This window comes from Austrofundulus limnaeus, unplaced genomic scaffold (genome assembly GCF_001266775.1).
Source record: "Austrofundulus limnaeus strain Quisiro unplaced genomic scaffold, Austrofundulus_limnaeus-1.0 Scaffold1359, whole genome shotgun sequence".
NCBI classification, from domain to species: domain Eukaryota; kingdom Metazoa; phylum Chordata; class Actinopteri; order Cyprinodontiformes; family Rivulidae; genus Austrofundulus; species Austrofundulus limnaeus.
The window spans coordinates 14,122-40,326 of NW_013953761.1; the positions used below are offsets into that span (position 1 = coordinate 14,122).

General features: G+C 36.7%; 1 protein-coding gene across 5 annotated transcripts in view; it reads left to right on the forward strand.

Annotated features, from left to right (window-relative positions):
• The window catches only part of fam13b (family with sequence similarity 13 member B), a 54,303-nt gene that overhangs the window by 12,458 nt on the left and 15,640 nt on the right, over nucleotides 1–26,205 (forward strand). For all 5 annotated transcript variants that reach the window (XR_001312411.1, XM_014031976.1, XM_014031979.1 and 2 more), the window contains exons 4-10: nucleotides 4,100–4,312; nucleotides 4,920–5,097; nucleotides 5,243–5,387; nucleotides 12,859–12,986; nucleotides 23,538–23,582; nucleotides 24,976–25,071; nucleotides 25,362–25,509. Coding sequence is in view for 4 of the 5 variants with exons in the window: in XM_014031976.1 (XP_013887430.1) it covers nucleotides 4,100–4,312; nucleotides 4,920–5,097; nucleotides 5,243–5,387; nucleotides 12,859–12,986; nucleotides 23,538–23,582; nucleotides 24,976–25,071; nucleotides 25,362–25,509 (953 nt within the window). In the remaining variant the exon portion in view is untranslated. The remainder of the gene's footprint in view (nucleotides 1–4,099; nucleotides 4,313–4,919; nucleotides 5,098–5,242; nucleotides 5,388–12,858; nucleotides 12,987–23,537; nucleotides 23,583–24,975; nucleotides 25,072–25,361; nucleotides 25,510–26,205) is intronic.

A 26,205-nucleotide genomic window follows, 5' to 3' on the forward strand; every position in this document is an offset into this window, starting at 1 on the left:
AAAATAAAAAAATGAAAGATGATATGGATAAAATAAAAGCAAAATACTTGCAAATCAAAGTTTTTCAGATTTTTTTCCCCCTCAGGTCAGTTGGTGCAGTTGAACTGTGTGAGATTCAAAAAACAAACCACCTGTTATCAACTGTGACCCATTGCAGGGTCGGCACTCTGTAAACAAGTTGCATTAAGGATCAAGGTTACTGTTGATCTTTGGTGACCTCCCTTGCGTTCTAAGAAAAGCAAAATATGTTGTGAAAATCCAGTTTGTAAGATGAACTCTGATGACACAAGCAGAAAGATCCACCCTTGGCTCCTTTCTTTGTTACATAACAGTTCTGTTAACTGCAGCTCGTCCAAGGATCCAGAACGGTGTGGAGAGGGTATTGGGTCCTTCCCGTATCCTTCCACACATGATTTCATCTACAGCAGACTCCTAAGCTAACATAAGCWTTATGCCATTTTCTTAAAGAAGAGCAGGCTAGTAATGGAGAGCTCATCTGTCACAGTGAGATTATAAATGTTTAGCTAAATATGACTTTTAATGGTAGGAACTGAAAGCGTCATTTTGCACATTACAGAACTCACTGCCAAACAAAAACCAGACACCTAACCAGTCTGTACTGCTAAGGATGTACTGTTTTAATCATATATGTTATTTATATCATGTGAAACACTATTGTTTAAATTAGTGAAGCAGTTTTTGGAAAAATGTCACAAAATAAAGTAGAAAAAAGGAAACCAGGATAATGAGAATATCGAGACGTAAAAATAATTAAACAAAATTTCATTCTTTCTCCTTTTTTTGTCTTATCAGCTACAACAGTCACACAAAGACTGTTTCTTATAAAACTTGTCAGTTTAATGGACATATTTTTATTCTGTTGGAACAAAGTGTCTGTTTAAATCCCCTCTAGTGAGGCTGAAAGCGGGGTGATGGTTTTTTTTTTTTTTCTGTGAACCCGAGCGCTGTCCGACCGTGTGAAGTTATGTAATATGTCTAAAATCCTCCAGGGCCTCTGCTGGAGCTTTAATTAAAGCGGTGTTTGCTTTCAGGAAGTCATTCAGACAGTGAAAATGCTTTAATCTTTTTTGTTTTGAGTAGAATACTGTTTTTTTTTTTTTACAGGCAGGGTGTTTTGAAAATCACTTTAATATATTGTTTTTAAAGGGGGCCTTAATTAGAAAATATAAATTTTTAAAAATCTGAAGCTTTTTTGTAGATTTTGTTTGTGTTTAGTGTTTTGATGTAATCGTCAATACARAAAGCCATAGAAACATCAGGGAGACTCTTTATTTCAACTTGTAGTGAAGCAATATCTTCATACTGAAGCTCCTCTTATGTGAACTACTCTGTGAAGCTATAAAAGGGAATATGTCCCACAGGACTCCTTTTGGGCATTTGGGCTTGAAGAGTGTGTTATCTGGGTTGCTAATGGATGAAAGAGCCTGGGAGTGAGCAGGAGACGAGAGGCGCCACCAAGACGTCTTTTCATAATCCTTGTTGTTATGGAATGAAAAACAAAAATCCCTTTAAATGAGGCTTTTTTTATTGTGTATTTATTTGGCTCGTAAAAATTAATCTGTAATTTTTTATCTATTTTTTAACGCAACAGAATTGATTATGATAGCAAATTATCACTTCTTTTTAATTTTTCAAAGTACTTGCTAAGAAAAAACAAAAACAAAGCAAAGGAAATACAAATAATTCGCTTTTGTGCCTATAATGAGTCTTTTACAAATGCAAACAAAATGCTTTGCCTCAGATTTGTGTGAAAACACATCAAACGCTACAAGATGGCTCATTATGTAAGAGAAGACGCATGATCATTTAGAAAAAAGCAAGGACTTACTGATGCTGTTAGTTTATCATCATCAATGACATTATCAAACTTGGCGTTCAGATTCGGTTTTGTGGAACGTAAAAGGAAATGGTTTAGATGTAAAAATGCATTTACATCTACACGTGCGTGATTATCTCTGTTAGAGAAGCGCCCGCATATAGTCTTGTGACTTATACAGGCCGGTGTTATAATAATAGCCTGACCAGCCATAGTCATTGAATGCACCACAGACACTCTTTGCTGCATAGAGAAAACATGAAGTCAGCTGTATAGATTAAATTCATTTCCTTTGTTTGGAAAGGCTTAGTCCAATGATCAGTTCATCTCTTGTATTTATATATAAAAATAAATAATACAATTTGTACATTTACTACAAGCTTCTAATCTTGGAGTGATTGGAGGAAAGACCAACATATACAGTGGTTTGCAAAAGTATTCATACCCCTTGAACTTTTCCATATTTTGTCACATTACAACCACAAACATAAATATATTTCCCTGGAATTTAATGTGAAAGACCAACACAAAGTGGTATACAATTGTGAAGTGGAAGCAAAATTTTACATGAATCAAAACATTTTTTACAAATAAAAAACTGAAAAGTGCGATGTGCAAAATTATTCAGCCCCCCTGAGTCAATACTTTGTGGAGCCACCTTTTGCTGCAATTACAGCTGCAAGTCTTTTAGGGTATGTCTCCACCAGCTTTGCACATCTAGTGACTGCAATTCTTGCCCATTCCTCCTTGCAAAACAGCTCAAGCTCAGTCAGATTGGATGGAGAGCGTTTGTGAACAGCAGTTTTGAGATCTTGCCACAAATTCTCAATTGGGTTTAGGTCTGGACTTTGACTGGGCCATTCTAACACATGAATATTCTTTTTTTTAAACCACTCCATTGTAGCTTTGGCTTTATGTTTAGGGTCGTTGTCCTGCTGGAAGGTGAACCTCCGCCCCAGTRTCAAATCTTTTGCTGACTCCAACAGGTTTTCTTCCGATTGCCCTGTATTTGGCTCCATCCATCTTCCCATCAACTTTGACCAACTTCCCGGTCCCTGCTGAAGAGAAGCACCCCCAGAGCATGATGCTGCCACCACCACATTTGACAGTGGGGATGGTGTTTTCAGAGTGATGTGCAGTGTTCTTTCTCRGCCACACATAGCGTTTTGCATTGTGGCCAAAAAGTTCAATTTTGGTCTCGTCTGACCAAAGCACCTTCTTCCACATGTTTGCTGTGTCCTCAACATGGCTTCTGGCAAACTGCAAACGGGACTTCTTATGGTTTTCTTTTAACAATGGCTTTCTCCTTGCCACTCTTCCATAAAGACCACATTTGTGTAGTGCACGACTAATTGTTGTCCTGTGGACAGTTTACCCCACCTGAGCTGTGGCTCTCTGCATTTCATCCAGAGTCACCATGGGCCTCTTGGCTGCCTCTCTGATCAGTGATCTCCTTGTTCGGVCTGTAAGTTTAGGTGGACGGCCTTGTCTTGGCAGGTTTACTGTGGTGCCATACTCTTTCCATTTCCGGATGATGGATTGAACAGTGCTCCGTGAGATGTTCAAAGCTTGGGAAATCTTTTTATAACCTAAGCCTGCTTTAAACTTCTCCAAAACCATATTCCTAACCTGTCTGGTGTGTTCTTTGGACTTCATGATGCTGTTTGCTCCCCAATATTCTCTTAACCAACATCTGAGGCCGTCACGGAGCAGCTGTATTTGTACTGAGATTAGATTACACACAGGTGGACCCTTTTGAGTCATTAGCAGTCATCAGGCAAGTTCTGAATGCAATTGGTTGCACTCAGGGAAAAGGGGGCTGAATACTTTTGCACGTCGCACTTTTCAGTTTTTTATTTGTAAAAAATGTTTTGATTCATGTAAAATTTTGCTTCCACTTCACAATTGTATACCACTTTGTGTTGGTCTTTCACATTAAATTCCAGTGAAATATATTTGTTTGTGGTTGTAATGTGACAAAATATGGAAAAGTTCAAGGGGTATGAATACTTTTGCAAACCACTGTATTTGGAACTTTAAACACAAAAGTAAGTTACTTGGCAAGAGATTGGAGCATAATTATAACTTTTGTTTTAACTCGTATGTGAAGATAAAATAATAAAAGAACATTTTAAAGACAGATCTCATCCAGTCCATCGCGCTCCAGCTGAATATTAAAGTGCAAAAACATATTCTGAGCAACTTGTTCAGTTTTAAAGTGTCCTCCGTCGTGATTTTAAGTGTCATTGTCTGTGTCGTCAGGTAATTTGGACTTTGAAGGGCTCTTCCTGGTTAATGGCAATGCAGAGCGAGTAGACTGGCTGCGTCAGCGCTACGACAACGGTGAGGAGGTGGAGCTAGAGAAGGAGGCCGATCTGGCTTCAGCGGTCAGTTTGCTTCGACTCTTCCTGCAGGAACTTCCAGAGCCCATCATCCCAACAGCTCTACAAGGACACATACTACAGCTACACCAAGGTGTGTGACAGCCGACACATTTTCTCTCACGACTTTCAGCCTTCGTCCTCACTTTTTTAATTCTTGGAATGCTTACATAATGCTGACATACTGACCACAGTTACATAAACATTAAAGCTCTACATTTAATTAAGAGGTAAAGGATTTTAATGGGTGTTTCACAAATCTCCCATTTTCAACTTTGTTTCCATTTTTGTGTCTACCTTTCTCTTTCGGTCATGGATAATCTGTTCATGTAGTTTTGTCTTAATTTCCCTATGTAGACATCTAGATTACAAAAGAGGGATGAGAGGGAGTGGATTTAGTGACAGTGCATTTGTGTTGCCCTCCATTATTTAAAAACCACACAAGAAAATCTTTAATTCTTTTCACTTTGTTGCCTATTTTCCTCACATCATTTACCCTGCTCTGTTTTAGAAGGTTAACTTTATGTTTTCTGTATAATTTCCCTTGATAAGAACTTACAGGTCATCCACAAAAGAACATTAGTAACTTAATAATCATAAATTCATTGAAAATGATCAATTTAGCTGAATTAAGTACAGAAAACTGGCAAACTTCTATAAAATATCTGCAGTGATTCTCTGTTTTATGCTCTTAAATGCAGATCACAGCAATGAGGAAGAGRTGTGCAGAAACCTAAAATATGTGCTGCAGCAGCTTCCCCAGTTGAACTACAGTCTGTTACGCTTCCTGTGCCGCTTCCTGTCCAGCGTGGCATCACTTCAGCCGGAGAGCTGGAACGTCACGGCGCTGGCTGCCGTCTTCGGACCAGATATCTTCCAGTAAGAAGATCAGTAATCATGGTTCAAACACAACTGTAAATTTTCTGTACCTGAAACATGATGGTTTTAAAATATGGAGGGTTTGTTTTTGTTACGAGACACTTTGTAAAACAATCACAATATATATATATTTTTTCGTCTACAGTCTGTCGGCTGAAAGAGAAGACCTCCGAGATCAGGAGTCTGTCAGCAGAGTCCTAGCAGAGCTGTTGGACAATCAGGAGGGCCTGTTTGACTCAGAGGATGATGATGTGTCCACCACCAACGATTACAGCTCCATCAATGAACAGGTTGGGGTATTTTCCTTCACTGTCGCCTTCATATTTTAGGTTTGAGATTTAAACTTGGAAAACTGATTGTCTGTTGTAATTCTCCTCAGTATTCTGTAGTTTTTCTTGCATCTTCTAAACCTTTGGTGTCCAGTCCTGGTCATCGAAGGCTTCTATCCTGCATATTTTAAAGGTTTCCCTGCTCCAGCACAGCTGAGTCAGGGATTGGATCATCTTTTCAAGTTCTGCAAGAGCCTGTTAATCACCCATTCATTCAAATCAGTTGTGCTGGAGCAGAAAAAGGTCTAAAACATGCTGGATAGTGACCCTCAAGAACCAAAACTGGGCATTCCTCACCTAAATAAGTCACATTCAAATTTTATGCAGTGGTAAAGAGGTCCAGTCCAAAAGCCTTCAAAATCCACTTTAGTTGTTTTTCTGTAACACTAAAGGGGTTATTTTTAAATAGTGGGATCAATGTCAATGTCATTTTATTTATATAGCACATAAAAACAACAAAAGTTGACCAAAGTGCTTCACAATTCAGCCAAGTGAATAAAACAACAGAGCAACACATAAATGTAAACAATAAGATCAATTTAAAATAGAGAAAACATTATCAGATGTAGTATCAGATCTGTATTTCAGAATCAATTAGACAAATCTGTCACACACAAAAAGTTACATTTATTTTCTTAATGCCACAAACTGCTTTTGGAAAACATAAAGGAAGCTGTTGAGCTTCATTTTAGGCTAACTTTATGTGGAAAGTTTGTGGAATAAACACTGATGTGAGTTTGAACATTTAAAAAAATCTATATTCCTGTGTTTTAAAAATAAACACAAAAAGAGGAATTATTAACTTAATTCCTTCCCCAAAATTTGCTGTTTCCTAACAAACAATCAGGTTGTCTTTGGTCGAGTTCCTCATCTCATAAATCATTACCTTGATACAATAAGTACCTCAAACCACAATTACCATTCTGCTTGTTTTGACTCCAGAAATAGAGGTTTAGTTTAAACATTTACAGGGATTAAATGAATAGATCTTTATTCTGGGAACAACATTATTTTCCCTCCTTTCATGGTTACTAGTTCTCAGTAATCAATCTGGAGTTAACATCTAAAGGGCCCTACTCTTCTAGTAGTTGTTATGCTTTGCAGAGAACTACATTAAAGAAAAGGAACAGAACATTCTTCCATTAACCAAATATTTTCTCAAAGAATCTAAAAGACCACGACCCCTCTCAGTCAGTTTATGTTCGTTCATGCTTTGGTCCATTAATATTGTTTTTAGTGTCCTGAAAAATCTGATTTGGCTCAAACTGTAAAAATAGTTTAATGAGCATATTCCAAAGTACAAAAAGTAAACATTTAACTTTACAGTGGCCTGATTACATTGTTTTACAACATGATAAAACCCACACAATATAAATATGATGGGTATCTCACACACCATGGTGTGCGGACCTGTTGTTGGGCTTGGTTGATGTCGGGATAAGCGCTGGTGAGTCATGCCGAGACGCGGCCAGAGAAGAGGGTCAGCTTCAGCAGAAAACAACTCTGAAGACAATATGGAGAAATTTAAAAAATCATTGGATTTTATGAGTGCAGAACTGACAAGAGTGGCTTCACAGCAAGAACTTTTGGTGGGGCTGTTTGAAGAAGTGAAGCTATTGAAAGTTGCAGTAAGTGACCAAGACAAAAAGATAGTTTACCTGGAACAAAAGGCAGATGAACTGGAACAGTATAAAAGACGAGATTATTTGTTAATTACTGGACTTGACTTCAAACACCGGACTTATGCTGGAGTTGTAGCAAACCTAAACACCATGGAGGACTCTGTCCCAGAAGAACTACTCACTCTGGAGCAACAGGTAGCGACTTTTCTACAAAACAAAAACATTGACATTAAATGTGATGACATTTCCATCTGTCACACCTTTCCTACTAAATCAGACAAATTCAAACCATTCATAGTTATCAGATTTATAAGCAGGAAATCAAGAAACAATCTAATAATGCAAGCAAAGAAACTGAAAGAAACAAATGTCTACTTAAATGAACACTTAACAAAAAAAAAAGAAAAAATGTCGCATGTGAGACAAGGTCGTTGAAAAGACAGAAAAAAATAATAGCAACTAAGAAACGGAATTGAAATCTCAAAATCATACTTGATCTAATGTATTGATGTTTGGGGAAAAGCATGTGAAACAATTACAAACCCTATTTTTGTTTTTACAGAAATAAGTCGTGAGAATTATTACTAGAAAACATTACTATCACCCATCAAATACATTGTTTCCATCAGTTGAAGTTATTGAAATTCTATGATTTGGTTGATTATGGTATTTTATCAATTATGTATAGGGCTCATAAAAACACATTACCTTCAAACATCCAAACACATTTTGTTAAAAGAGAGAGTCATTACAATCTGAAGGGGATAGAAATGATGGTTAAACCCAAATTAAGAACATGTTTAAAGGAACAGAGTACTTCAGTCCAGGGTATAAGATCATGGAATAATCTGGATTATGACGTTAAAAATGCCAGATCAATGTGTATATTTAAGAGAATGATAAAGGTAAATTTGTTGGAGAAATATGTAAATGTGTAATGTATGAATTGTTGCTCAAGGAGTTAAACCTTTATTATTTTTCTTTTTTTCTTTTTGTAATCTGAAGATTATTTTTGATTGAAATTATTTATTTGAGAAATTGGGGCAGATATAAGATTTGTTCTTCTTCTGCTACCTTTCATTTAGTTTGATTTGTATTTTTGTTGTTTGTTGAATTTATGGTATTAATTTTAAAGAAAGTCCTGACACATTGTCCTGACTCTGCAAGGAGGCTATAAGCGTAACGTTTAATGATAAAGTMCAAGTACAGCCAAGTCATTGTAAAAGTCTAGCAAAAATAAACAAGTCTTTGCTACCTATCTTCAGTATGTTATCTATTTAAAACAAGTTTAGCTTTTTTATTGTTTGATTAGCTTTTCTGCTCTTATTTATTTTGACCTTTTAGTTTCTCTTTACTTTCACTGTGCTATTTTTTGCACAAAAGAAGGAAATAATATTCCGATAGTAAAAGCTTTTTAATCTTAACCTTTTGTTTTTCTTTATTATGTCCCACTTTCTTTAAGAGAGAAAACCCTGGTGTTTTTGGTGCTCTTTATTGTGCACCCAATGGTATTATATTTCCCCCATATTCATTGTTTTTTATCTTTCTTTTTCAGTCTTAATAGCTGAACACAAAAGCATAGAGTAAACATCTGTGTCTTATATAAGAGAAGGTGATCAGGATAGTAGAAAGAGAAAAAATGTGAGATTTCTGAGAGAGGAAGTAAAAGAAGAATGAGCGAGTTAAATGGGGCATAATAAAAGAAACTGTGATGTAACCATTTAACTCACTCCTCCATCCCTGCATTGTTCTGAGCATCAGTCTGTGAACAAACCTTCATAAAAGGATCATCTCCCACACTCACCTGCTTTTCACACACATGCTTTGGTTTATTTTAATTATTTATATAAAAAGGGGCTGTATCAAGGTCAGCCAGTGCTATAATTCCAGTTGATATTTTTGTTGATTTGCGATCTGTATTTGGTTTGAATTCTTCACAAAGTTTGGAAACTTTATTAAACTTATCCTTCATTTTGTAGATTAGATAAAATGGGGTGTTCCGTCATGTTTGCGCATTCCTTCAGGCTTTCCTGCTGAAAGTTTGAAGTAAAATATGTATTCGTTCAGGGAAGAATGATCATGTACAGAACATTTTCTTCCCCACAAAGTGTTGATGAAACCACAGTTCTCACCTCAAATACATTTATTCTAACTTGCATTTTATGGTTGGCCGGAGAGGGTCTGAATAAATCAGCTGCCAACACTTTTAAAGGTAAAGCTGAATTCTGGATCACACTGCCCACTCACTGCAGGAAGTATGAGTTAGAGGTCTAATCTCCTGTGGTACTGCTAAAAGTAAACTGTGCAATCATACAGATAAAYAGTTGCAGAAAAGCACAGAGAAACCGGTTTTGAATGTTTTGCTTTTACAAAGACTTGACACTTGACACACACACACACAAAAAAAAAACATTGTTACGGTCAGATGCCAGACAGTATCAACTTTAATTTTGTTCTTATTTTGTTTATTTGTACAATATAACGATTTTACAGCTGTTAACAGGTCTAACGGGAATAAATGAGCCATTGAAAAAAGGCCTTGAACGCCGTTTGGGACCGGTTTTCATTGTTCTGTGTTCTTGGRCCACAAACAGTTCAGTTACCAAGCAAATGATGTCAGTGCAGCCCAGTTGTTTTCTTCGTGTTCCGTCCTGAAACTCTGGACCAGACTGCTAAACGAGGGCCAAGATCGCGACCTTTTGTCCCAGAGCGTTCTCCGTATTGTCTTCTAACCCACTCAGACACGCCATGCGGAGATGAACACCAACCCCTTATGTTTTCGATCCAAAGCCCCACATTTCTTGCAAACAGATTTTAGCTTCTGTGTTTAAACCGAGTCAATGTGGTTAAATTTTTCCATAATCTTAAATAACGGGATCATATTTTCCACCCRATGAATGAACACGGAAGGTCATCCTCACAGAGGATTTAAATGCTCTTATCCTTTAATGTTGTTACATCACCTCCGAGGCTTTTTTTAATAACTTACTCAGCACAGCTGCCATCACATTCRCAGGACAGTTCATACCAATTGAACAAACATCTATAGTCCAGGGAGTTGTTATACAATCAAGCTTTGTTGTTTGTGTCAACTCTTGCATGCTAATAAGTACAAACAGGAATGTCTCTGTGCTTGAAGTCATATCCAGACTCATGTTTTCCACATTACTGACTAGCAGCCTTGATGCGGTATTCTCTTGATAAATTGTGCATTTAAAATTATGCTCAGTCACTCCTTATTCGTATTAGTGATGACTAACTTTTAATTAGGTTTACATTATGGTAATGCAAYTCTACCTTTCATTTAAATGCTTTTATTTTTGTTTATTTATTTAATTTTTTGGGGGGGTCAATAAACTTTTTATACATGGTCCATAAACATCTTTGATTTTTAAAAAATCCTGATCTGGGTGATGATAGTGATGATCTGATTGTGAAATGGTTTGTTTATCTTTGTCTTGCTTTGTTGAAAAGAGATGTGCAACTCTGCACTAGACTTTGAAAGCAATTTCTTTCCTTAAACTGTGAGAAAACTGTTTACAACAATGACTAATACTTTCCAACTTGATAATTTGTTTTCATTTAGTTCTTTTGCAATCTTAATTAAAAGYGCAGCTCTTAAATTCAATTATATAACTTTAAATTATAATAATAATCGTAATTCCCCAGCTGTTAGTGCCTCTGTTACTCTTTTTTTAATCAAAGTGAATCTAATGTTTATGTGTTGAATTTAAGGCATATTATAGACATCTAAACATGATGAATTACAAGAATGATTTGTTGTCATTTAGTCATTGCAAACTTGGTTTCCAGATTTTCTAAGATTCTTTCAATCTTTTYTGTTTAAGTTGTTTAGGTGGCTAAATTCAAACACTGACTCACAGAGGAATTATCACAAACTGCTTGAACTGATTCATTGGGAAAATAATCAAGTATACGTTAAGTTGTAAAAGTTGAAGGGTTCTATTAAGCTCGTCAAAACAAGTGGTTAAAACACTCTGCTGTCAAATGTAGTCAGACACTTACACTCAAAAACAAACAAAAAAACACCAACTAAAACCACGCTTTTTTATTTTTATTCATTTTTTTATATCATGAAGACATGGCTAATGCTAAAATTCCACTTGCTACACTTTAATAACATCTCCATGTGCTTCAGATTACATATTAGCAGTTCCTTCCATTTTTTTCCCCCACTAAAAATTGTAGTTTTATTTCCTAAAAGTATTTATCCTGCTAACGTCCTGCTGATAGAAATATGCTGCAAAGTGCTTTCGTTTAGCTGGACGCTGTTAAATCCTTTTATTGTTTGTTCAGTCAATAAATCCTCCTCGTGTCTCACACAAACTCTCACTCTTGGTGAGTCATCCTCCGAGATTCGCARGTGACGATGCAAGAATTCCCCAACAGCCAATCAGAGCTTTAGAAACGGAAATGTTTCCATAGTGACGACTCAGTGACAGCAGCAGATGGGGCGGCTGCTGCGAGGGAGCGTCGCAACAGAAGAAAAGTGGAGTAGAGGACAAACAGACTAATGTGTTGGTTTAACCTTTAACCCATGTTTTCTTCCAGTTAGTATAAACTAAATGTGTTTAAAATGTTGTAGACAGTTCTGTGAGTAATTTAGAGCTTGAGTCATCCTTAAAATAATATGTAATATTTAGAGTAAATAGACCCCGTAGTTAAAAAAATACATTATATAATCAGCAGAACATAAATCCTTGTCTGAATTTAAGTACATCCGAAGGATTTCTGTTTGTATCGTGTTCAAATGCTCTCAGCTGTTGGTGTAACGCTCACTTAGCTCTGTCAACACGGAAAACTCTTACGTTAAATTCCACCTCCCTTCTCCTTTTCTGCTTCCCGTCTCGCTTTCCATCTGCTGGCAGAGTAATTATCACTCCCTCCTTCTGCAGCTTTAGCTCTCGTAGCATTCCCACACTTCTGCAAATGGGTTTCCAAAACTACTCACTGGTGACTTAAATGTTTTTAAAGTTTGCTGATTTGGACTTGTTTAATGCAAATCGAGTTGTTTTGTGTTTCCTTCATCCTCTCTACCCTCCCTGTTTGGTCAATGAGCTTCATACTAGCATGATGAACTTATTTAACATTTTGTAATTATTCTAAAAAAGCTGTATTATATTCCAAGCAGGCTGGATGGTTGTCATGAAAAAACAAACAAACAAACAAATAAATAAATGTAGTATTTTAAGTCAAACTAGTTAAGTGTGTTGTAGTGGACCTACTTTTTCCTCCTGAAGCAATTTGTAATCTGATTATCCTGTTTATTACATACTTTTGCTACATCATCATGAAAATGATCTACTCCCGAAACCTTTCAACACTTCGAATCTAAAACTCCCGTCTTCAACCTCCAGCTGTCCTTCAGATTATTTTTTTTCTTTTTTTAATCTCCGTCACACGGCTTCACACTGTATCTTTATTACATCTATATTTAGATGTCTCACTTGACAAACAAAAATATCTTGATCTTGTCTTGCAAAAGAAGTTCAGCATTTATTTGATATACTTAGTTTTTATCCCTGGACATTAATTGTCACTATTAAACAAGGGAATTTTGTAATTGATCCAGTTTTATTGTAATTTCTAAACTCTATTTAAAAATTTACTGTACTGAATAGTTTAATTTTATTGTTTCTTCACAGTACAATTATTGTCATAATTCACTTTTTTTTCCCAACTTTATCCTAAATCTGGTGGTCTGTTTTGCAGTATTTGTTCAGCTGTAAATATTTTTGCTTTTATTTTTATTTATATTTATAACCTTTTGCATTGTTTTTTTTTCTCAGATCACAGAGCTGTTGGATGATGAGAGGTGTGAAGCTGAATGTGAAGATCTGCCTCAAGACGGGGAGGAAGAACCTGCAACCTGTGACTCGCCAAAACACACYCACGTCGATGACAGCCCCAACCCCAGGTGAGGCTGCGCTTTTAATTTAAATATAAACAGACAAGTTATTAAGTTAATAGCACTACTTGTTGCTTTCTGTATGATGAACTAGGAAAACTGAATATATTGTATTGTTATTTTTTGAGATATTCTTAAACCTGAGAGCTTATTTCCTGTATTTAAATCATTWTTTTCCTTGGTTAATTTTTCTTCTCACTGAAATAATATATTTCTGTTGTTGAACAAAGGTTGATTCAAACATAGTTATTGATTCATTTAGACATTACTTGGTCAACTTTTAGTGTGTAAAAAGCTGAACAAAAATGACCAAAAAACAAAACAAAAAAATTGTAAATGGTACTGAATATTAATTTAAGCTCTGTGTTTGCATTAATTTTTAAGACATTTTTTCTAAATTTTCAGTATTGTGATGCTGAAATATATGGATTGTGTTGATTTTGTGTTGGCCAACACAGTCAATACTCCGGCAACATGTCAGCAGTCTAGTTGTGTAGATGTATTCAAAATCAATTTAATTTAAATATACTGTACAATTGAATAAACTTCACATTTTAGACCAGCATGTGATGTGATAAAATTATCCAAAACTGAAGCTATAATAATTGATAAAGTATCCATTCATTTATTCATTAGACTCCATTATATTACCTTATAAAATGTTTGTTTTATCTATCTTGTTGGTCTCTCATGAGGGTGACACATTTGTCATTCAGCTGTTTACCAGTCAGATAACAAACAAGGAAGAAAATGCAGTTTTATGTTTTAGAGTATTTAGTACCTTCGATTTCTTGTTTTACGCTGACTGTGTACAGATCTATCCTCCTACTGGAACACAGAGATACTCTCATTTTCTTATGAATTCCTCTCAGTAGTTCAGAACACAAAATATTGAGCAAGTGTATCTTTACCCATCTTCCTTTTTAAATTATTTTTTTGTAATTTATCATTCTGACTAAACTTTTAAATTAGTACTAATCATAAATTCAGTAAAGTTTCTTAATTACTTACGAGGAAAAAAAAACTTGCAACACAGATTACCTAACATACAGGGAAGTGAGACTCCAGTTAGACATTTAATCAAAGGAATAGAAAAAAAATAGAGATGGTAAAAGTATTTTTTTCCTGTAAATGAATAAAGGTACTAAAAAAGTGATGAAAGAATTCACTTTCTTTCTCATTTGATTTTATGTAAATAACTGAGACGGCACTTACTGGTAATCACCTTCCAAACTGATCTGAKTGTGTATTTCCTGTGAAAATGCTCTGTCGCTGCAAACCCTGCAACCACTGATTGGACTCTGACGGTGTGTCTGTGTGGAGTTCAGGCTGCTGGCCATGCTTGACTGGCCTTTAAGATGATTACAGTGATTAATCTAAAAGCCATCGACACGCATTAAACACAGCTGCTGTGAGGCAACACAAACAGTTAATCTCTGCGTCTGGTTTTGCTGGAGACAGGACATGGTGCAGTGGGTTACTCTGGCTTTTCTGGAAGGTTCTGGGGTTGAGAGTACTGGTTGAGATGATTCAGCATGGGAGAGTTTTCCTTTGAGGGTGTGTTCAGTGTTCCTCCCACCAGCCAAAGAGATCAGATCAGTAATCTAGTCCTTTGCAACCCTCTGCAGGATAAGCAGGTTTAGCTAAAGGAATACTTCAGGTAGCAGCTGTTGAACAACACTAAACACACTACTACTAAAAACAAACATGCATCAAATCACCTGAACAAAAACTAAGCTATCCGGACTGTTTTTAGTGTTTGTCTTTGTTAAATTTTAGTTGTATACGGTAAAAAAAAAAAAAGCTTGTTCTCAGGGCTGTAGACATCATCCTGCTGACCTTGTTTAGTCTATCTCTTSTTAAGGATTACTGCTATTTTTGTAAAGTCTAGACTCCACAAAGATTATTTTTCAAAATATAGTGCTTTGAGGAATGCATGTGTTTAAATTGTTAAAAAAGGCCACTGTCTGATTCTGTATTAAGTTGTGCTTAATTTATCTTTTATTTGTCCAAAACGATACATAATTTTTTATCCTTGGGCTTTCATAGCAGTTTTAAAGATCACTTTATTGATTGTGTGTATTTGTTTCGATATTAAATACTCCATATTTTTTTCATAATTTTGACCAACAACAGTTTGATATTTTTCATCTTTTGTCACCTATTTTATCTCTTTATCGTGTAGTTTAGTGTGAGCTACTTTTTAAATCTTTTAAGAGTGTAATTGGCTGTTATTGTTGGAGACTTTGTTTTTTCCTTAAAGCTGCTTGAGTGTTTTTGAACTGAGCCAGCTGCTCCATGTGTTTATTAAAGACTGGATGACATACAGTGTGAATGCTTGGGAAACTTTTGAAATGGAGATGCTGTTCAAATCTCTTGGCTTTACTTGTTGTTTTTTTGCACTTGACAGACAGGGAAGTCTGTCCTCTGTAGCTGTAGTGTGCTCTCTCTTAATAGACTCTGACAGCCAATAAACACAGACGTATTACAGCCTTTGCTCTCTTCATATCTATATATAATCCGTGGTATTTCTCGTCTGATCTCTTTTTACCCCGCCTCCCCCCACCCTTTTTTTCTGCCCCTGCTTTTAATCTTGCTCTCTGTGGAAAGTATTGTTCAACAGGCCATGAAAAATAGTCAGGCAGCTTGAGGAATGGGGCTCTCGGGACGCCTTTTTGGCCCCTTTGAGGATGAGGCAAAATGAATTAACGAAGGATATAAAGAATGGAGAATCGTGACACAGCAAGAAGAGGGTGGGAGAATTGAAATGTGTCCCCACTTATGAACGATTTATTGATTTGCAGTCTCGGGTGAAAAACCAATACCAGAGYGCGGGCATGAAAAGGTCAACGTAGGCAATGAGATTTGAACACATTATAGAACATTTTGTCGTTAATTTCATCCTTTTAAGAAGCCTCCATTTCTGCTCATTAGTCCTCACCTCTACAGTCATGCCAGCCTAAGTGACGTATGTAGTATCTCGTGTGGCAGATAATGCATGTAGTCTCTTGATGTGAGATTATCTGCAACTTGTTTTTCTGCGCCTGTGAATATTACGAACGTGTCACCATGCAGGAGAACTCGGGTGTTTATATCAGTGTCAGCGATACGCACATGTGGGACCACAAATATACAGACAGACAGACACACAAGTGGAGCACTTCTAGGTCACGTCAACTTGTCCCTTTTCCTTCCCCGCCACGAACGGCACTTTTCTCATTTCACAGTCACACCTTAATGTGATTTTAAAGTTCAGAAGTAAAATAATTACTTATCAAATGTCACATTTTGGGGAATTTATCTAATATCTAATTATAAAGAGAAAACGTTTTAACTGTCTTGTATTGAGATTTATTTTGATCATCTTTTTTGCCTTCGATGTAGAGCCACCCACACTTGTCTCCTAACATTCACAGTAATGAAATATACTATAGCAACAATGGCAAGCAGTTTAATTTAATTAAACTTAGAAAGAAGTTTAATTGCCTTCGTCCACCTTCTTTCTTCAAGAGTCTCAGGGCTGTAGTGCCAGCGTCGGGCACAAGGTGTTACATGATACACTATCTGACCTAGATAGCACTGTTGGCCGATGTGTCCTATCAGTTCACACCCACAGTTCTGACTCAAAGCTCCTATCAGCTTCCTCTAGAAAACTGATAAAAAACATGCCGACTCATGAATCACCACAGGGAAATATATTTAGATACTGGTTTATGAAACTTTGTATTGAGCTAGTGATGTTTTGTTTGACACAGAGAACAAACTAAAGTTTTTAAGTTTTCTTTTAATAAAAAATGCAAGCAAACTTGACAGAAAGTTTTATTAACAGTTGTAATAGTTTAAACTTGAGAAGAAACTATAAAATTAAAAGTCAGACACTATCAGCGTTTGACTTTGAGTAGTATTTGCGTTGTGATTTGTCGGATGTTGGGCCATTTTTATAGTACATAAAAGAAACTAGAAGTAAAGACATCCCACGATCTCTGTAAATAGATTTTCTCTCTCTCTCTCATTCAGTTTTCAGTGCTTCTCCCTTGATTGTCTAATTCACTGAAAGTCTTTTAGCATTTAAAAGGTTGTCACTTTTAAATGTCAACCAAAACAAATCTTACAGAACGATTATTAAAATAAATAAATAAATAAAAAGTCTGTGTGTGTGTTCATGACATTACTCAGCTCATTGGGTCGCAGCAGTACCTGCTGAGTTTATATTCATCACTACCCGGTCCCAAAAAAAATAAACCCCCCCCTCCCACTTCCTGTCTTCAGACTGGCCCACACGAGTCCTTCCCTCCTTCCAATTGGCTCCCAGCTCCAGCTGCTCCCATCCCATTGGCCATCCTGGGGCTGTTGCTCGGTTGCGTCAGAAGCTCGTGTATTTGAGCAGAGCCCTGGCTGTTTACTGCAGCACTTTTACAGAGTGCAGAGTGAGTCAACCTCACTCTCTCTCACACACACACACACACACACACACACACTCCAAAAGGCAGAAAGGCACACCGGTTCAGAGGACGTTACAGTATGCACACTTGTGATGCCCTTGCTCTGCTGCTCGACCTGCTGGTGCTGACGCTGACTCCTCAAGGTGCTCGACTGGGGTAGCCATCCCGCTTGATACAAACCAAGAAGGAACTGAGAGTGCAGACAGAACAGCTGGATACTGCTCCGACGGGAGATGTGTCAACTGATTAACAGGCAACAAGAGGAGAGAGAGAAAATAAAAGTCAAGCTCACATCCCTGCTGGACGTCTTGTAGAATAAAAAAAACAAACTGGACTTCAGTGACCTACGGGTTACCTCTCCTGCTGCACAGGGCAGAAGAAGAAGAGGGGGGAAAAACAAAGAAACTTCCAGAAACAACCAACTGAGACACAAGACAAGCCCAACATTGACACACCTACAGGGTGGACCCACTGGCATAAAGAGCCCAGGATCACACAGAGAAAACACAGCTGGAAACATGAGATTGGCTTTTGACATTCTGCTGCAGAGGTAAAATAAGGATTATATAAGCCTTTAATCTGACTGGAAGAAATGAATTCATGGATGAATAAATAAATAATTGGAGTAGGAAGCAAATATGTAGTTAAATGATTGTGGTTGAATAGTGTTTTTTTAAGAAAAGAAAAGCAAATGGGATGGATTTATTTCTAAAGAGGAGGGGGATAAGAGGAAACCAGAGTTCATTTGAAGTAATCTAAAACATTATTATCCAGAGGTGAAAGGAAGGAAATGTGTGTTGTGTTTGTTGTTCGATGTTTACTTGCAGATGAAAAGAAAAGGAAAAAAAAGCAAAGTTGTTAGAGAAACAGACCGTGGCCTTGCTTGCTTTACAGCTAAATTATTGTGCAATCTTAATAAAAGGAAAAGCAGGGAGATGACTGYGAATATATCAGCCGTTTTCTTTCACTTTCAACTTTTAAGCAAGTGTGTTTTTTATGTATTGTTGCAAACATAAAACACTCTAAAAAGTGCTTACAAATAATTTTAAATGGAACATTTGTGGCTAGATAAGAATAAAAGTTTAATTTTTGTGGGTTTGGTTGTGAAATCTCTAGTCGTAGACAGAAAATTACTTTGCAAACAGTTGAAGTCAAAGTAGTTTTTTTGTGCTGATTTGTTGTTTCTGATTTTTGCTGACACAATCGTTTTGTCTTTATTAATGGAAGTAGTAAAGTGAAGAATCAGCTGTTTGAAAAAAATGAATTTACATACAGAACATGTGTTTTACTTTTAAGTAAAAATACAAAAACCTGGTTGAATATAGAGACCTGCTTCACCTTTTTGCTTTAAGTTATTAGTGGGATATGTAGTCTGGATTTTTATTGTTAAATTTATTAGTCAATAAAGCAATATTTATAAGGTGGTAGGTTAATCTGTCATTTATCTTGAGAAAAAAAATCACTTTTTCAAACTTGTTTGAATAAAACATTTAGCTCAAACTGTAATATGTTAAACACAAGGCTGCAAAAGGATTGACAAACTAACACTGGTTAAACATTGTAAGTTAGTGAAACAAAATGAATAATTGTTTGGGTTTTGAGTAATTTACACTTTTTTTGTCAACTGCAGGAAAAAAAAACAGTGGTACCGACTCTGAGGCAGAAAAAAACATATTGATTTTTAAATATTTGAGTTGTAGACTGAATGCATTTGTTTGTTGCCCAGCTTTAAGGACACGATTTGTTTTGCTGCTCAGAGGCACAACGTTGAAAGCTGTTTATTGAAATTTAAGATAATCTGCTGATTTGTCAGGCAAGGTTAAAGCAGACTGACTGTATTTCTGTCTGTTTGGTTATAGAGAGAGGTAAGCAACGTCTTGTTGTGCATTCGTGTGTGTTTGGGTTAGTGCGTAGTTTGCTGCAGTCTGCACTGCCTCCCAGTCAAAGCTGAGCAGCCTTGCTGACAGCAGCACTTCTGTGGAATCACAACTAACCTGGACGTCACTTTCTATACACTCTGTCCTACTCGTCAAACCATCAGAACAATTCTGGGACGTAATGTGAGAATACCGCAGAATATATTTCCACTCCCTCCTACATTTCAGTAAATGTAGCAGAATCCTTCTTTTTATTACTTAATTTGGTGCAGCAAACAAACCTTAAAGATGCTTTTTATTGTTTTAGTCAGCTGATTTAATTTCACTGATACTCAGCAGTTCAGACACGTAGCTGAGTGAAACCAATACGTCTGGCCTAAATTTTTAATGTATTTTTATATACAATGACATTTTATACTAGGGTCAGTTATGCAACATAAAAAAATGTGACCTTTATTGGTGTGGTCTAAAATTAGGAGAAAATATGAAAGCCTGAGTGTTTTACTAAAATACCATACCGGTGTCATAAAAGTTGGATGAAATGTAACATATAATATTGTATATTTAACTGAACCTTTTGAATATTATGTCAATATTAAACGGTAATTGTGGAAGAGTGATAAAATGGAAATTGCTATTTTTAATTTATTACAAGTCACTAGAAAACAAAATACAATTATTTTCAATAACTCAAGAGAAATTAAACAGTTTAAATTAAATTTGAAACAAACGTTCTTTGCCATATGGGTGAATTTTATCAAAACTAATTAAGCGTTTACTTGGTTCACTATCAGAGCTTTTACAATCTCGCTGTCAATAAACAGCTTGCAAAGGTGTGACCCTTATCCAGATCTTATCTGTCTGTAGTCCTGCTCGTAGCTGCTGAGTAATCTGACTAGCTTCTGAAAGGAGGCTTTTTGTTTGCCCACTAATGCTCCTTTGACACATTTGCACAGTGTGAAGTTTTAGGTCAAAGGCTAAAGACAGGTCAAGAAAACTTTAAACTTCTGCATCTAAAAGAGTTGCTCTAATCCGGTATTTTAAAARGAATGAATAGTTTTGATGCTAATGTTGTTCTTCTATGTGTTCTGTTTGGTAGGTTTTGCACTTTGCATTTTCTCTAAATAAATATTAGAAAGTTTAAATCTGTGGATAAATCACATGCACAAGAATTCTCATGTTGTAGGATTTTGCTGAATTTGTTTGGGCAAACCTTCCTCAACCACATTCTTTCTTTTCTCCATTAAAGCTCTTCCGTTTTTTAGCATTGTATAATTTTTAACAAATACAGTTTGCTAAAAGTTAAATGTTAATTAAGTGCTAGTTTCAAATGGTAGAATGATACAGTTGGTAAGCCTAAATGGATACTGGTTTTGTTTAGACCTTGACGACTCTGCAGGACGTCCTGTTCTCTCTGGTATTTGTGGTACAGAGTATCTTTGATGCTTTGACAGCTCTGRCTGATAAAGGCAACTGATCAAATCTGTTTTTCTTTTTCTTAAATACTAGTGATTTTATTAGTCCTTCATAGTTCTCTTGAATGGAAAGAAAAATCTCTTTGGGTCCTTTAAACTCTGTTTTATAACTATAATGGTGCAACTGGTGTTAGCTTTGCTGCTTCAGGATGTAGAAAAGGGCAGAAACACCTCACTCCTCCACATTTTAACTCCACATCTCACGGGGTTAATGCTGTAAGATTAGAAAGTATTTCTCCAGCTAAGGGCCCATGGCAATTATGTAACATCCTGAGGGGTCCTTTCTAAGATTTATTGTTAGAGATGCAGCCCCTGCCGAGTACAACTCTGCTTCAGCGCCTTCTGTCAGATGTTATCAGCACGTTGAAGGGACAGATGCTGCTGCACAGAGCCTGTCAGCTGTGTTCCTGTTGAAAGCACAGTCCGCCGTCTTCAATAGGGCTGTGTATTGGCAAGAATTTGGCGATACAATACATATGACAGAGGGGTCACGATACGTTATATCCCGATATATTGCGATACTATAAGCAAGGCGATATATCGCGATATATTGTGATTTTTTTTTTTGTCCAAAAATTCTATTAAATAAAAACCTCTTACAGGGGAAAAATGAAAAACCAAAATTCATTGTCTCAGAAAATTCTAATATTACAGAGACATGCTTTTGATTTAGCTGTGTTCTGATTTGTATTTATTTTTATTTTATGTTTCATATTTCTTATTTCATCCATGTTTTCAATTATCAGACCAAATTTGACAATAAATAGTTTGAAAATATACAGTATTTTTTGCAGCTTTTAGTTTTTAATATTAATTTACAATATGGTCACCCAACACTTAACAATAGCCTCTACCTCAAGAGGTAGAAGAGCCAAATGGCTGGCTCACTGCTGCCAACTAGTCGTCAGAGGCTGAACTACAACATAAAAATGAATGGCTGGCAGGAAAGTTGACATTTTAAACCTTAATAAAAAAATCGATACAGGGCTTTAGAATATCGATACAGTATCAGGAAATGAAATATCGCGATATTTCAGTGTATCTATTTTTTACACCCCTAGTCTTCAACGGGAAAAAGAAGGATGATTTGGTCATCTGATGTAAACTTCACTGATGTGTTCATTCGGTCAAACAGTTAATATATTTCAGCATCTGTTTACATTCCCTCACTCTTTTATTTTATTTTATTTTATTTTATTTGGGTGTATGTTTGTGGCCTGAGACTTTGTCACATGCATGGCATAATGAAGCAAACAGAATGCCAAAAGGGAAGTGAAGCAGTTGATAGGACAGTGTTACTACGATTAGGTGAAGGATGTGAGATCAAACAAGTTCAACATGAAGGACAAAAAAAATTGTTTGCGAAGCGTCTCAGGTTAAAAAAAACAAACAAAAAGCTAAGCAAACAATATGGATAGAAGGCAGCAAGTCTAAAACAAGAAAGAAGTGAAGAGATGGCAAACAAATAATATAAAGGTCATTATTGTTTCCAGTTTTCCATTAATTATTCAGTCTTAAGGGCTCGGCACACGGGCAGCGACAAACTACAGCGATTGACGGCTGTCATCGCAGCCAGGGTGAAACCCGACACACGGGACGCGATAGCGATCGCAGCATTGCGAATCGCGCTCTCAGGTCGCTTGTCTTCACAAAATTTGATTGGTTCTTGACTCTGAAGGTGGGTGTGCATTACGGACGTGTAAACTAAACAAATCTTGCGATGCTAATGATATTGAAAAACAAACACACATTAAGATACAYTTTTATGAGGAAAAACTTACCATAAACTTCACCCTGGTGCCAATAAATTCCCACAAAGTTTTTTAGTAATCACTTGGTGAAAGTGTTAGCTAACGGCAGTGTGTAGCATACTCTCCTCTCATTGGTCAGTCAATGAAACCCTCGCTGATTGGTTGTACGCTAAGCGACAGCGACAAAAGTTGAACATTTTTCAACTTTCATATGTCGCGTCGCAAGCTCGAGTGTGCACGTGTACGAGCGCAAAATTTCACATGCATTATTTTCGCCGGTTGCTTAGCTGGAGGAGGGCAAGCGATTGTCGCCTCACCGCACAGGCTCCATAGGAAATGAATGGAGAGCGAGCGACGTCGCCTCCCGTGTGTCGAGCCCTTTAATCGATTTACCTGAGTACTTCTCCCTACATTGGAAGCGTGTGTTGCAGAGCCCTACACATGTGCACACACAGACATTTGCGTAACGTCAGCAGTCATTTCTCTAATAAGCTGACTTTGACCACCTTAGCCGCACGCAGACGCACACTGATGCAGCCGTGGCTGTGATACGAATGACTAAATGTTGTGAGGGAGTGTTATGTAATTCTGGAGTCCTGGAATGGTTTTCGGTGAACGTGTTTGCAAATTTGGCATCAGGAAGCACACGCACACACACGTCCTTCCTTTTCTTCCTTTTGAAGGAACGTAAAAGAACAAATGCAACATGACATCATGAAATCAGCAGCCAAAATAAAAATCTGCCCACCCAAAGTGGCGCCACTGTCAAACTTTGTGTGATTGTTTTTTGGCACAACTAATAATCAGTGAGAGCATAATTAATTATATTGACTTGGATTTGTTAATAAAACCTGCTTTGAAAACTCTTTACTTTTATGGTAATGATTAAAGTTTAACCCTTTTTTTTTTTTTTAGCAGTTTTGGGTCTAAATTTATGATACTGTAATTTTTGAAGGCAGGCCAGGCATACGTAATGTTCTTACCAGGTTGTCCTTTCTCCTCTTTGACTCTGCAGCTCCCACGTCTCCCCTATATCCATCCTGCCTGCTGATTCTGCTGAGTAAGTCAACTTTTTATGTACACACTCTTACACACACCGCAGCTTTACAAATGAGTGCGCTCAGTTTCCCAATGACTGGTTATGATAAAGAAGAACAAGCTAAAAATCCTGTAAACCTGTGTGATTTTAAAGTATAATGTAGGAGGCAGTAAAAGACCATCTGCTTAAAAGATAAAATAAAAGAAACCAAAGAGAACACTCCTGAAGAAAAAAATAGAGGAGATGAGAGGAGAGCAGGAGAGTTGTCCTTGTGTTTTAAAATACAAAGCTGAACTGCAGATTTTTGCACGGTTTGTTGCTTTTACAGCCTCAGGGACATGAACTCAGCGATTACATGACTGGCAGGCCTCCGCTTCTTCACTGCGTGACARCGAAACACAATAGAAACTATATTTTGTGAAACTTTCTAAACTGGAGCAATAATGACAGAGAATCTACTAAAAGCTGGAGAAAACGAGAGAGGGAAACTGTATGATCAAAAGCMTTCTGTGTGCGAGTGGTTTGTTACCTTTTATAGACCATATCTATCCGCCCGTCCCCTTCAGTGTTATTATTTATCTTTTTTTCACCTGAACCAGGATTTTGTCCTAATAAGGACTTTGTGCCTTCTGAAAATAAAACCATTTATGAGTTGACTTATATTAAAATCTTATATTAGAGCTGTTAATCACTGTATCAACCTGATTGGCAAGTTTATTGTCAGACTCAGCATCAATAAATCAATAAATCTGTCTGATTTATTCAGCTCTTTGTAGGAGTTGTGATTGTCAGAGGTTCCTGTAAGGACACCCACTTTTCATCTCAGAGAGGAAGGATCAACATGAATCAACATTGTGCCCCAAAATAAACCTCAGCAAACAATTTAATATCCCTCAGATGATGAACACGTATCATGTTGAGATGATTCAGCATTTTAACACAACAAAGAGCTTAGATCAGTAAGTCTTGTGAGAGGAAAAAAAGACCTTAAGCCTTAAGTAAACTGAGCTGTCATCCATGRAAAGATTGTCTCAGTGTCTCACAATGAAGTTTACTTTTGTGATATTTTCTGTAGCTGTAGCCTACAGCATAGCTTTTTGTTCAGAACAAATGGGTGAATATTAGTATTGTTACAAAAAGCCAGTTTTGTGCTCTGACCTTGTTTTACAGGGTATTTAATTTTTATTTGCAATGTGAAGAAACATGCTCCGATTAAGTAGAAATATGTTTTTTATTTTGAATTAGTCTGTAACAAATTTAGAAATACACCTTTTAAGTTTTCTAATCCTAGGTTTATTCAAATGATTTTGTGTTTTAGTATTTGTTTTCTGAAACGATAAATAAAAAAATGGACACTTCCTGTGGTCAACTATGAATGATGTTTTTATTAAAATAAATGCATTTTGTCTTTCAGGATAATTCAGAGAACCATCAGGGCTGCAGTGGAGCAGCACTTCTTTGAGCTGAAAACCTCCATCAACCAGGATCTCAGTAGTTATGGTGYCCAAGGGTAGGAAACAGAAATGTGCACAGACGAACACTTGTAGGCACTAAACTGAATATCTTATCATCTTTATTCTTCTGCTTGCTGATACGTTACTCAGATTCCTCCAATAAAAGTGACATTGAATAGTTTCAAATAAACTAAAGTAAAAGTAATCATGTGGAGAAAAGTGATGCCAGTAAGGAAACCACAAGTTGAAACAGTTGCTCAGAATCACTCAACTGTCAGTAAAAAATAAAATAAAATAAAAAATATGCAATAATTGAACATTTTCCATGTCTTTTTGTTTTTTAAAGGGTGAGTCCGTCTGAGGCTGAAGAGCAGGTTTGCCATGGAGACGTGGAGCAACACGTTGAACCAGAGGACAGCCCCTGTGACACAGAAAGGGAGACCCCGCCTGAACGGACTGAACAGGAGTTTCAACAAAGTCAGCCAAACCCACAGGTCTGTAGCAACCGCAAACACTATTCATCACACACACACGCGGTCTGGTACAACTATCTTTATGGGGACCTGGCATTGACTTCCWTTAGTTTCTACAGCCTAACCCTGACGGCCAACCCTAAGGCTAACCTCACAGGCATGTAACTGACAATAACATTAACCTAAACTCAATTCACARCTTAGCCCTAAACTTAAACCCCGACAAACCAACAGCGTTTCCCCTCATGGAAACTAGATTCAGGTCCCCATAAGTAGGTGTGTATCAATGTTATAATAGTTTTGGATTTTTCTGTATAGTTGAGTTTTATTTTTTTGTGACTTTTTTCTTCTAATTTAGTTAGTCTTAATTAGTTTTTACTGTGGATTTGCTAGTTTTTATTAGTTATTATTGCATTTTTTACAACACACTTGCTTTTATTTTTCTTACTTGTATATTCAAAGAAATCCCAAAGTGGACGTTGCTGCTTTCTCCCAGCTTTTGCTGTCATCATTTGGCAGACCATGCTGAGCAGCAGCAGACTGTAAACAAGTGTTGTTACGGACCACAGCTAATGTGAAACTACTCGATTTGAAAAAATAAAATAAAAAGATCCACATGGCTCAAAATAAATTGACTAACCCAAAAACTAAGGATATTCTGTCAATAATTTCAGTTAGTTTTAGTTAGTTTTGTAAAAAATTTATACAGTTTTAGTT